Here is a 14,090-nt window from a genome sequence, read left to right as displayed (position 1 = left end):
GTATTTCTTACTAGAATTGTACATTTGCAAACCAAACAACAGGAACCGAAAGAAAAGCCAAGAAACGAAATGTCGTTGCATTATTTTAATAAATTATGGCCTAGTGTCTCCTAATTCTAACTTTATATTCAACTAAATTAACTCATGAAATACTTTATATAGACAAAATTAAATAACACATATACCGAACACTGAATGGAAAAATGAAACGTCCTTCAGCAAATGGCAAAATCAAAAGCTCAAACACATCAAACGAATTGATAACATCTCGAATATACCATGTCTTGGTTCTGGCCGGTTTTTTATTTATTCAGAATACACATTACTTTTATAACATTTTGAATGGAAACGGGTCATTTGTCAAGTAGACATCAACTTGACCAAATAACTCAAATTATAGTCCAGTAAAAATGAATTCAAAACATGTATGTTTACAAACTCTGACAAATGTAAGCCGAGTGTAAGACAATATTTTTCCTTTCGAAAAGGTTAACTGTTCATTTGAACGTGCGAATTGCCGTTTTAGATATGTGAGAAAAAAAACTGTCGAGAGTAAAGCCATATCGTAATGAACGATGAACGAAGTTTAATGGCAGAATCTATATAAAATTTATATATTTTTATAACAACTACGAAAAACAACGTTTAGCTAAATGTTGACATATGAACAACTGAGAAACTAACCAAACGTAAATGATAAAAAAAAATACCAACTGACCTTGAAAAGAACGAATCGATTTAGAATAGAAATAGCATATCGTATCAAATAGTAATTCGGAAATTTGATAAAAACAAGAATAAAGGTACTTTCCGACACTGTTTCTAGATTACAACTATTGTTTTCTGTGTTTCTTTGTTTTTCACTTTTGTGCACTCAATATATATATATCTAATGCATGCTATCAATAAAGTAGCTATCAATATATTTCTAAAATTTAAAGGATTGATAACGTACATTTCTGATATTAAATCAGAGCATTTAATTAACGGGTTGTAACTGACCACGGACACAAACACCGATTCTCTTACGTGAGCAAACTCTTCCGAACACCTGTCTTTTAACCAACAAATGAAAATAATATTAAAGTCATATCTTCTCATGCGGAAATTTATGAATAACTCACATCATACTTATGATTTTGTTTGTATCTTCTGTATTTTAGAATTATATTCTAGACATTTTAGATTTGATAAGTTACAAAATGTCTAATCACAAAAATATTAAACTCCGAGGAAAATTCAAAACGGAAAGTATTGTTGGTAAAGCTCATCAACAGACTTCAACAAGATGAAACACCCTTGCTTTCGTCTTACTTTTTATGTTGACTTCTAATCAAATAAACTATTATTCATTCACTAACTTAAGTACTAAGTTCTAGCAAGTAAATGCAACATTGTACGTATATGGTCTGTTTAAGTGATATAACTTTAAATCATACGTTCTGTTGCTTATCTTAGTCTGAGCGAAAACATTAAAGTAACCTTGTTAAACCTGTTTAAAAAGTATAACTATATATGAGTCATTTTTAATGGAATCAAAGAATTAATTACAATTAATTACAAATTACAGTATCTAGTCCTCGTTGTTCCTAATTCACTGCTGGTGTTTGATCTAAAATGTTCCCATCGATCTCATTGGATACAGAGAGCGAAGGATATTTGTGAAAGAAACGATTTTTATCATTGTTTATATGATACTATTACAAAGAGTTGGAGAGAGAAATGTTTCAAACCTGATGACTTGCCTCCAGGTAAACTATCGAAAACTATCCATTTTACTTTCACATGGATGATCTTTGAATTCCAATATGCTAGGTATTTACATAGCCAATATTTCGGGCAATTTCCTAAAAATAAGATAATTTAACAACTTTTATAAACTTTCAGAAGTATCTGGTTAATGGTATTTTAAACAATAAAATTTTAACAAAGATCGAAGAATATAGTTCTGAATAATCGCCCTCTGACATTTTCAATCAACTTACAATCTAAATGTAAACAAGAAATATTACCTTATTACTTTGTTGATATATCCGTGCGATAATGTGTTTTTGAGGTAAAAAAAATATCTCATATTGAATGCAAAGAAATACACATATTTGCACTGATAGTTAATCTCAAATGTTCGTGATGTTTGTATTGTGATATTGCTTTTCAATAATGATATCTGTATATGAAATAAACTCAGCATAGATACCAGGACTAAATTTTGTATATACGCCAGACGCGCGTTTCGTCTACAAAAGACTCATCAGTGACGCTCGAATCCAAAAAAGTTGAAAAGGCCAAATAAAGTACGAAATTGAAGAGCATTGAGGATAAAAATTCCTAAAAGTTTTGCCAAATACAGCTAAGGTAATCTATGCCTGAGGTAGAAAAGCCTTAGTATTTCAAAAATTCAAAATGTTGTGAACAAGTGGACACATATGTTAATCCATTGTACAAAGTAGTAAGTTATTATTTAGATAATATGGGTTTTTACATGAACAACTAGCATACATATGTACATGAAATAAAAATTGACCAAGATATTTTCTAGATGCATATTTGGCAAAATTGATAAATAATTAAGAAAAAGCATCAAGATAATTAAGGGGGTACAGAACACCTAAGAAAGATAACTCTTGTGCTTTGGTCTAATTCATTGCAGCGTTTTAAAATAACATGCAATATGCAAGACTTTTAAAGATACAGATCAGAATGTTTACTTGTTGCTAAGAGCAGACGATCAGGCTATTGTTGTTCTATTCCAATCTATATATAGTTTCAAATTTTTGCTTAAATGAACCAGGAAAGAGATGTAACAGGCAAATTTGGTAAAGCTAGTGTAAAAAAGAATAAGAGGTCAAATTTTTTTAAATGGTCAAATGAATTAAAGCAGAAGGACCCTGAGGTAGTTGGAGTATTCAATGACCACTCCAACTACTTTCATAACCACACAGATATATCAGCAGAGGCTGAAATCACTGACCCACTTTATGGGAAACAACAGTCTTGGGGTTTGGGGAGGAGGATAGTTGAATTAGATCTCCTCGCAGTGGGAATGTATTGCTGTATCTGCAAGTCCCCTCTTCACCTGTCAAATACAGTAGGAGAAAAGCTGTTTGGCTTAAGTGGAATTATCATGATTCGATGTGATCTTTGTGCAACAGTCACTGATGTCCAGACAGGAAAAAGAGGACCAACAGGCAGTTATGACATCAACACAAAAGCAGTATTAGGTAGGTTTACATTAAGAAAAATACAATTTTTAGCATAAAAAACCTAATCAAGTTTAGCTAGAATCTTCCATAAATGTAGCTAGTAATAGAGAGTCCCTTTGTACTTCACACAGATTTAAGATACATAGTATCTGATTCAATGCCCTTTATGGGCCCTGTAATTTGGGAAATAAAAATATTCTTTTCTATTGTAGACTCATGTATTGTACTTGTAAGTTGTATATTCCCCTCCCTGCTTAAACATGTTAAAGCTTGCAATTAAATGCAAATTAAAACCATGCAAAATTTTATAAGCCCTCCCCCACCCCACCCCCTTAAGGCTCCAGTAAGAGGAGGCATGTGTTCCAGTTATGCTACAGTGATCTCTTTAAAGAATGCATCATTTTTTTTATTATATAATAGGAGGGACCAGGCCCCCTATATTTTTTTATTACATTTTTAAATCATGGTTTACTAAGAAAATATGTCTTTGGTTTGGTAAATGAAAATGTATTTCTTTTCAAACATTAGCCATGGATACAAATGATTTATACAATACCACAATGCAATCATTAAAGCAGAAACTAAATGTACAATAATGTATACACCATGCATATGCAGACAACCTTATTCTTTTCTTAAATTGTCCTTATGAAAAATCCAGTGCAAAAAGTATATTAATCACCAAATGACTATTTATAATATATTCAAAAACCTTCAAAAATGTCTCATACCTTAACCTAAAACTTTGGTTAGAGAAAATTACATGCATTTTTAATATATCTTTGTTCTTACTATCTTTATGTGTTTCAGGAATGATACATGCAGGAATAGGGCCTACCCATCTACAAAACTTTCTAGCTGAATGTAATTTGCCATCTATCAGTGAAAACACTCTGAGGAAGAAGGAGAAGGAGTTAAGTAAGCAGATTGGGGAAGTTGCAAACACATCATGCAGAACTGCACAGGAAGAAGAAAAAGCACAGAGTACCAATAATAATGTAAGTTTAATAAATATAAATTTATGTCTTGAAATGAAGAAAAACAATTTTTATTTTAATGAAACATGGTGTGTAACATCATTTTTGGGGTTTAATGTATTTTCTGCCAATCCAAACCATTGTTTTACAGCATAACAGAAGATCAAACTTTTAACAACTGTTTTCAGTCAGGTTTCATGCATGTTAGCTTACTATATAATATATATATATATTGACTGCAAAACTATAGACCAAAGGGTATAAAATATGGACACTTTATGAAAATAAGTCAGAATTCCTTTATGATATGCACTTATATACCTGATTTGATGTTCCTGTTCTAATATATATAGTTTATATAGACTATAAAATTGATTTTAATTACTCTTTTTAATTAAGATATTTTATTTCTACAAATATCCAATATATACCATATACATGTATATTGATTCATATATACATGTATATTTTTTTTAAAAACTTTTATAAATCTTTGTTTGGATGGAGAGTTACAAGTCTCATTGGCACTCATACCACATCTTCCTATAACTATATAAATGAAACATTTTACATTAAAAAAAACTTTCTACCAATTAATTTTTAAAAAATTAGGAAGAATAAAATATTTATATGTGCACAAAAAAATATTTATATGTGCACAAAAAAACTACATCAAACTACATCAACTATTATTATAATATGCAGTTGCAATTACATAAGATCATCTCTAGATTTCCTATGTCTATGTGTGTTAGGAAATGGTGTTCTATTGAATGTTTTATACAAGAATAAAAAGAATAAAATGGTCATTAAATTTAACCTGACTTACAGTCTGTCTATAGATACACTTTCTTTCAAATTATATTTACATGCAGGCAGATATAATATATATATATATATATAATACTAGAAATAAAATTATATTTTGATAGGTTGAAGCTAGTTTTGATGGTGGTTGGCAGAAGAGAGGCTCTGGGTGGAATTACAATAGTAATACTGGTAAGAATGATGTTTTCAGTAAAACCAGTTGAAACCAAACTTAATAAATCAAAGCAATCAAGCAATAATTTACTCTTAAACCTCCAGTTTATTGAAACAAAACAAAGTAATTAAATATGGTGTTTTTTTTGTTACTATATATGTTATGTCTGATTTATTAATGCAATGAGTTTGAGAAAATCTATAGGAAGATGTGGTATGATTGCCAATTAGACAACTCTCCATAACAGACCAAAATAAAATAGAAATTAACATCTATTGGTCACCATACAGCCTTCAACAATGAGTAAAGCTTATACCGCATTATTAAGTCAGTTCTAAAATGCCCTGAAATGACAATGTAAAAAAAATCAAACTAATAAAATAACGGCCTTATTCATTTAAAAAAATGAATGAAAAACAAATATGTAACACATAAGCAATGATAACCACTGAATTACAGGCTTGGGCAGACATGATACATACATAATGTGGTGGGTTAAACGTGTTATCAGGATCCTGACCCTCCCCTAACCTGGAACAGTGGTATTACAGTACAACATAAGAATGAACTATAATAATCAGTTGAAAAAGTCTTATCTGGAATTTTTTTGTGCACATATAAACTATCTAACTGCACATGTGAGCAAACTTATTTGCATACAATTCTTACGTGCATCTCATGTGCTTCACATGTGAAACTCATGTGCTTTTGTTAGCAATTTCTGTACGGGATAATAATTACATTTAAACTTTCTACAGGACACTCAACCTTCATTGGAAAAGAATCTGGGAAAGTACTGTCTTTTGAATTACGTAGTAAAGCATGTAAGACCTGTGAGTACCACCAATCCAGGAAAGAAACTGTTCCAGACCATGACTGCCATTTGAATTGGCATGGACCAAGTAAAGCTATGGAGGCGGACATGGCTGTTACAATGGCTCACAGGTTGAAAGATGATGGATGTGAAATCAAAGGTTAATAATATCTTTACAATAAAGCATCATTACAGTTCTGTTATATGATGAAGCCAAAAGGTGTTACACTAAAGTGTTGCCTTTGTGATTTTGACAATGCCATTCAGGTTCACATCTTTGATAAGCTAACTTAAGCATGTTCCAGTAGGTCATTTCTAGGTCAATCAAAAACTACATCAACTATTATTATAATATGCAGTTGCAATTACATAAGATCATCTCTAGATTTCCTAAGTCTATGTGTGTTAGGAAATGGTGTTCTATTGAATGTTTTATACAAATTCAACATTAAGTTAGGTCAGAATGAACCATGAACCATGAAGAAGATGTGGTATGATTGCAAATGACCCACAAAAAGACCAAAATGACACAAACATTAACAACTATAGGCCACGGTACGGCCTTCAACAATGAGTAAAGCCCATATGGTATGTTTGTCATGTTTAATGAAAATTTCAATTGCCAATTTTTTTCTGGTCCTAAATTTTAGTCCTTTATGTATATTCTCAAGTTCTGTTTCAGTTGTGCATGCAGATAATGATGCATCAACAACAGCAAGACTACAAGTTGAGTTTGACAACATTTCAAAAAAGGACGACCAGAACCATGTCAAAAAGGGAATATCTACAAGCTTGCATAATATTTCTAAAAGGTATATACTTCTGTTAATCAATAATTTTGGAAAAAAACAACAAAGAACAAACCTTTAAAAATACAGACATGTGGTTTAAAAAAAAGTTTTGTATGTACAAATTTAGATTTTTATGTGACCGCAAAAACATTTTTTGGCGAGATAAGCGTATTTGATATTAAGGTGGTACCTGATACTACAGGGAGACAACTCTGTAAAATCAGCTGAACGTTTTAATTACGTTGTGTTGGAAAGGATATATCATTGATCAAGATTAGTGTTTGTCAAACTGCTATATAACCAGTGTATTTTTTATGATAAAATGGTTGGTTCAAATTTAAAAAAAAAATTATATTTTTGTCAAAGGGCCGTAAATACTTTGTCAAAATTTTATGAAAATTAAAAGAGCCAAATTAATTTTAGTGAAAGTGTTGGGTACCACCTTAAGTTGTTGTAGTCGTCTGAACATATTTGGTTTTTGCACAATAATTTTAGTATTTATAAGTGAATAGAAATCTATCAGATATTGCAAACAAGATTAATGACAACAAAAGGATGGTTGGCATTGATTTTGGAAGTTTTGATTCTAGGGATACATGTACTTTTATATATGCTGAATCTGAACATGTCAATAAATTTTTAATTATGGTCCCTGTTTTTAAGATGCACCAAATTGGGGTCCAAAATGAAACAGAAATTGAATAAATGGGGTTCTTTAATATGCTGAATCTAACCATGGATTTAGATTATTTATATTTTGTTGTCTAACTGGTCCACATTGAAGTCCAAAAGGTCCAAAATTGATTTTTTGTTATTCAATAAAAAATTTAATTCTTGGGCTTCTTTGATAAAAATTTATATATTCCAACATCCAGACTTTGACATTTTGAGCTTTAAAAATGCCCCTTTTTATTATACTTACATTATTTTCATTGATATGCATAATTTTTAAAGAGTTTTTGCAACTTGCAATTGCAGTTTAATGTTCTATGCATGCACATTTATTTAATAATTTATATTGCAGTTACAGGGAGTTACAGAAAGATGAAACCAGGCAGTACATTTTGAGATGTTTTATGTATGCAATAAAAGGTGGAGAGACAGAAGATGACATCAAATGTAATCTGGAAAGAATTGTGCCACATGTATTTGGTAGTCATGAAAAATGTGAAGATGTTGACTGGTGTACATATAACACAAATCCTGAAAATTTCAAGTAAGCACAATAACTCATTTTATTGTATAGCAATATAATATTTCCCACAGAAAGTAACCAAAAGTTAGCGTGCAATAAATTCCATTATTGCACTAGTGCAATAAATCTTAAAAATTCATAACGTCATCAACGACAAAATATTAGTTTAAACCAATTTTAATTTTCAAATATTATATTGCTATACAATAAAAGGGTTATTGCATGAATATTGTGAAACATTGTCCCTCGTAGAACCAATATTGCACTCGCAAGCTCGTGCAATATAAAATTCTACTCGGGACAATATTCCCCAATATTCATGCAATAACCCTACATTATTGCATAGTGCATAGCTATATAATATTTCCCACAGAAAGTAACCAAAAGTATAGCATGCAATAATATCAGTTTATTACATGGCTTTTTTCATATCACATGTATTATCAGCCCAAGGTTCAATATCAGCACAAGAGCCGCATATGCTTCAACAGTGGAGAAAAAAAAAGAATTATATATTGATCCTTTAACGTGGTTCCCAAATAGGAGTTCAAAGAGTGAAAAGTTCACGAACCCCAAATTTAGTACATTCGATATGAAATCTTTCTATCATATGACTAAACAGAGAAGAAAAATATTTTAATATGGACGAATCAACAAAAATATACATAATAAACATGTTGGCAAATCAATTTTTTAAAAGTAATTTTAAAATTATATTGTTTAAAACTTTAAAAATGCATTTACTAATAATTTGTTTGTTTGTTTGTATTTTATTTATCTATTTTTTTATTATTATTTTACACAATTAACTTTCTAATATCCAAATCATTGATTTGTACACTACTTTGTAATGTTTTTCATTGAATACGTAGCATTTGAGGTGTATTTTGTGGAATTTGCCAAGTATCACCGGAATGCCATGCGATAACGTTACGGAAAAGCATGTGATAACAATCGAAGCATGTGATAAACTTTTCATATCAGCCCGCTAAGCACCAATTAAAAAAATATGGAATTTACGTTCATTTAATGCTATTATCATACAGTAAAAATCATATGTTATTTAGTCTAAGTATATGATAAATTACAATATAGCACTAGTGCAATAAATCTTCAAAAAATAATGACGTCATCAACAACAAAATCTTAGTTTAAACCAAATTTTACTTTCAAATATTATATTGCTATACAATGATACAATAAAAGGGTAATTGCATGAATATTGGGGAATATTGTCCCTCATAGAACATATATTACACTTGCAAGCTTGTGCAACATAAAATTCTACTCGGGACAATATTCTCCAATATTCATGCAACTAACCCTATAATATTATTGAGGATTATCAGCAATACAAGATCTAATATGAGGCAATGAAGGAAATAGTTTGACATCTTCTATTTAAGGTTATTGCCCATAGGGACCATTTTTCCATTTTTGCATTTGCTGAAAATAATGATAAATTATAATAGAAATAGATATCTGAATTTAAAAAAAAAATGATGAGCCAGTCAAATAACAAGTCAAATATGGTTAATATACTATGAAAGATAGAGAGAAACTAAATAGACTAAACAATCATTAATAAATATCAACAAAACAGAAATTTTTTCATATATTGTTTTAAAAGTTTTAGGAATGTCCTTTGTTGATTATGCACATTGGACCAAGGTGAGCAACACAGGCTCTTTAGAGCCACTTTTAAACTCTACATAAACTAATTGTCATACTTGCAGTATTGATTTTTTATTTGAATTTAGGTACAAAAGTCTGCCAAACGGGAAACCACTGACATCTGATGGATTAAAGGAGGAGTTAAACAGCTTAGTCAGAAAGATGATAAGTAGGAGTGAATCCATAACTGATTTAGGATCAACACAAGCCAATGAAAGTTTTAATCAACTTGTATCAGTAAAGGCACCTAAAGCAAGGTATCTACAACAGTATTCACAAAGAGCTAATGCATGACATGCAAATTGGGTCTTTTCATTTTGTTGTAAAATCCCCAACAAAAAATATATCACCTTATGTCTGTTTGTCCATATGTCTTCGAAGAGCAACTTATTCTGAACAAATGGACTGATACTGATGAAACTTTACACATATGGACTATGATATGAATATGACTAAGTATAATCTATGTCTGAAATATTTCAAGGGAGATAATTGAACTTACAAATGTTCTTGGTTTAATGTGGGACAGAATATTTTCTTTAGTGTTTGAATCGACTCATAGTTATAGTTTGACTTCTGTACATACTTTATAATGTTAAGTAATTTACAGCTTGTGTGTACTCTTTACGAATATTCATGATCATATATATAAGTTATTGCATTCATAATTAATTTGTTTTTAATTTATATTAATCAATATAAAGTATAAGGTATAACCACGAAAACATTATCCTGATTTAGAGTAATTTCTCGCAATTTGATTGGTTGATATTGTTCTAATAAATTTCAGTACATTTTCAAATTACATCAATTGGAGTTATCTCCCTTATACCATTGACCAAATAAAAAAAAAATTGAGATGCTTTATAGTCCTAATATTTTTATTTTTTTACAGTTTTAGTTTCAATATCTGAAATATATTTTGCTGATATTGTCCTAATATGGAATTTGAATATGATATTATACTGCAATCAGCTATTTTACTATACAGATAAAGCTATACGTATAAACGTAAGCTTTATACGTCAATGACCCCAACTAACCTATAAGCCCCGCCTCCTTATTGTATTTCATCAACAACGTCACGTCACGACCATCACAACGTAAAGTAACAATGGTCAAACTTTTATGAATTTAAACTTTTATGTCTTCAAATTGGTTATTTATATACCATGATTATCAAATGTTATCAATTAAGTTCATTTTCCCTTTCTAATTCCTTAATATGTCAATGTTTTACCGCCTGGACTACCCTCTTAGGGAAATACCCCAAAATGGTACCCCAAAAGGGAAATTCCAAACACTTTTTTTAACAATTTTTGTTACATAGTTTTTGTCGAGCCTGCAACTTTTGTTGCAGAAAGCTCGACATAGGGATAGTTATCCGGCGGCGGCGGCTACGGAGGCGGCGGCGGTGTTAGCTCACTTCTTAAAAGCTTTATATTTTAGAAGGTAGAAGACCTGGATGCTTCATACTTTGTATATAGATGCCTCATGTTACGAACTTTCTGTCAGTCACATGTCCAATGTCCTTGACCTCATTTTCATGGTTCAGTGACTACTTGAAAAAAAAGTTAAGATTTTTTGTAATGTTAAATTCTCTCTTATTATAAGTAATTGGATAACTATATTTGGTATGTGCGTACCTTGCAAGGTCCTCATGCCTGTCAGACAGTTTTCACTTGACTTCGACCTCATTTCATGGATCAGTGAACAAGGTTAAGTTTTCGTGGTCAAGTCCATATCTCAGATACTATAAGCAATAGGTCTAGTATATTCGGTGTATGGAAGGACTGTAAGGTGTACATGTCCAACTGGCAGGTGTCATCTGACCTTGACCTCATTTTCATGGTTCAGTGGTTATAGTTAAGTTTTTGTGTTTTGGTCTGTTTTTCTTATACTATATGCAATAGGTCTACTATAATTGGTGTATGGAATGATTGTAAGGTGTACATGTCTAGCTGACAGGTGTCTTCTGACCTTGACCTCATGTTCATGGTTCAGTGGTTATAGTTAAGTTCTTGTGTTTTGTTCTGTTTTTCTTATACTATTTGCAATAGGTCTACTATAATTGGTGTATGTAATGATTGTAAGGTGTACATGTCTAGCTGACAGGTGTCATCTGACCTTGACCTCATTTTTTATGGTTCAGTGGTCAAAGTTAAGTTTTTTAGTTTTGGTCTATTTTTCTAATACTTTATGCATTAGGTCAACTATATTTGGTGTATGGACATATTTTATGATCTTTATGTCGGTTACGCTGGTTTTATTAGACTTTGACCTCATTTTCACGGTCCATTGCTAAGTTTTAAGTGTTTGTGTGTTTTGGTCTGTTATTTTTTCTTTATTTATAAGCAATAAGTCAACTATATTTGTTGTATTGAAGAATTGTTAGCTGTACATGTTTGCCTGGCATGGTTCATCTGACCTTGACCTCATTTTCATGGTTGATTGATCAATGTTTCCTTTTCTTGGTTAATGTTGAGTTTATGTGACAGTTGTAATAAAGCTTTATATTTAGGTCTATCAAGATAGTATCAAGGATTAGTAAAGAAGGCGAGACATTTCAGTGTGTGCACTCTTGTTTCATTTTTAAATATTTTTTTTCGATTTCAGTATAAAAACAATATACGTATAGTGTCTTGAAATATGGAATTTATTTGTATGCGGCATTTTCCCGTTTTTTAGCCTCATACAAATAAATTTCATATTTCAAGACACTATACATATATCATGTATATTGTCTAAATATGTCATATAACAAAAGCAGGATAAAATTCATTGCAGTGTTCAATTGTCCTAATACTGAATTTATTGGGCCAATAACATTCTCCTATAAGGACAATTGCACACTGTGTAACTAATAATATGGTCTTCAAAATAAATTAATCAATCATTCTATTTCAGACATTATGGTGGATCCTGTTCCCTTCAAAATAGGCTGTCCGCAGCAGTTCTGCAGAAAAATGAGGGATATGGTTATTTGTCAAAAGTAAGTTATTGGTTTTTGTCGAGTCTGCAACTTTTGTCACAGACAGCTTGACTTAGGAAAAGTGATCAGGCCACAACTATGGCCGTGTTAAGCTTTATATTTTAGAAGGTTGACCAGGAATGTGGAGATAAATATAAAATCCACTGAAACTACTTTACAGAATGTGAGGCCACCAGTGTTCATTTGTTATCGTCCTGAACATGCATGACATATTTGCCACTGAACGTTAAGCAACCATAAATCAAGCAATGACTTATTAGATCTGACTTAGTGTATATTTTGAAATCTCTGTCAGTTATTAGATCTTATGCAGATTGCTGAATTAAGGTCAACATGCTAAGTTTTTATGCCCCACCTACGATAGAAGAGGGGCATAATGTTTTCTGGTCTGTGCCTCTGTTCTTTCATTTGTCTGTCTGTCCATTCGTTTGTCTGTGCATCTGTTAGGCCCACTTCAGGTTAAAGTTTTTGGTCAAGGCAGTTTTTGATGAAGCTGAAGTGCAATCAACTTGAAACTTAGTACACTTGTTGCTTATGATATGATCTTTCTAAATTAAATAAGCATTTGACCCCAATTTATGTGGTATTTTGCAAGAAATTGACAGTGTACTGGTGTAATAGATGGATCATGTTAGTTTTTCGTATCTTTTAGGTTAATGAAGCAGCCAGCCTTTCTCCTGGTGAATTGACTATGTCAATTGCATCAGCTCGAGACAAAAAAAAGGAAAAAAGAAAGATAAAAAAACAGTCAAAAGAATTCAAGATCACCAGAATTCAGAAAAAAAGGAAGCGAAATATTAATTCCAGAAAAGATTTGGTAAAAGAGGGTAAAACTTATGAAAACCAGTTGGAATTGTCCATTCAAGAAGACCCTGACCAAGAAGTTGACAATCCACCGCCTTTGAAAATAGATAGAACTGAAAGTTATGTTTTCTTTGACCTTGAAACCACCGGATTAGGTAGAAAAAGTGACATCACTCAAATAGCAGCACTTACAAATGGGAAAAAGTTTCAGAGATATGTTATTCCACGAGTTGAAATTAATATTGAAGCCAGAATTTAACAATCCAATTCTAATTGGACATAATATTTGCAATTTTGACATTCCAATAATTAGTGAAAAATTAAAGGAATGTAAACTTTTTACATCATTTTCTACTATTGTTAAAGGATTTATTGACACTCTGAAAGTTGCCAAAAAATATGTTTCAAATTCAGATATTCCTAACTTCAAACAGGAAACCCTTGTGAAGCATTTTTTAGGAGAAACTTACTTGGCTCACAATGCTATTGAGGATGTTAAGTCCTTGCATAGTTTATATGAAATGAAATTGGCTCACCACATCAAATCTGATGATTTGTATGCATTTGTTTACCACAAATGTCTGGATTCTTACTCCGATGTCTTAAAGAGCAAGGCAGTAAGTAGGCTGATCTGTGTAAGACTGGCGAAAGAGGGTAT

General features: G+C 31.3%; 2 protein-coding genes across 2 annotated transcripts in view; both read left to right on the top strand.

Annotated features, from left to right (window-relative positions):
• The window catches only part of LOC143053547 (uncharacterized), a 35,235-nt gene that overhangs the window by 1,259 nt on the left and 19,886 nt on the right, over nt 1-14,090 (top strand). Inside the window, exon 3 of the mRNA XM_076226349.1 lies at nt 1,571-1,751. Coding sequence (XP_076082464.1) covers nt 1,571-1,751 — 181 coding nt within the window. The remainder of the gene's footprint in view (nt 1-1,570; nt 1,752-14,090) is intronic.
• Nucleotides 2,692-13,691, top strand: LOC143055127 (uncharacterized). Its single transcript, XM_076228267.1, has 9 exons — nt 2,692-3,221; nt 4,014-4,201; nt 5,113-5,179; nt 5,921-6,136; nt 6,659-6,788; nt 7,792-7,983; nt 9,723-9,893; nt 12,544-12,628; nt 13,281-13,691. Exons 1-9 carry the CDS (start codon nt 2,783-2,785, stop codon nt 13,689-13,691), a joined length of 1,899 nt encoding a protein of 632 aa, XP_076084382.1. The 5' UTR covers nt 2,692-2,782.

This window comes from Mytilus galloprovincialis, chromosome 12, assembly GCF_965363235.1.
Source record: "Mytilus galloprovincialis chromosome 12, xbMytGall1.hap1.1, whole genome shotgun sequence".
Classification (NCBI taxonomy): Eukaryota; Metazoa; Mollusca; class Bivalvia; order Mytilida; family Mytilidae; genus Mytilus; species Mytilus galloprovincialis.
This window is presented reverse-complemented; position numbering and strand designations above follow the sequence as displayed.

Bases quoted from the DNA above. Each gene is read 5' to 3' on its own strand.
- LOC143055127 (XM_076228267.1), top strand. From the start codon at position 2,783: ATGAACCAGGAAAGAGATGTAACAGGCAAATTTGGTAAAGCTAGTGTA. The intron at 4,202-5,112 runs GTAAGTTTAATA...ATATTTTGATAG, and splicing joins CACAGAGTACCAATAATAAT to GTTGAAGCTAGTTTTGATGG. The intron at 5,180-5,920 runs GTAAGAATGATG...AACTTTCTACAG, and splicing joins GAATTACAATAGTAATACTG to GACACTCAACCTTCATTGGA.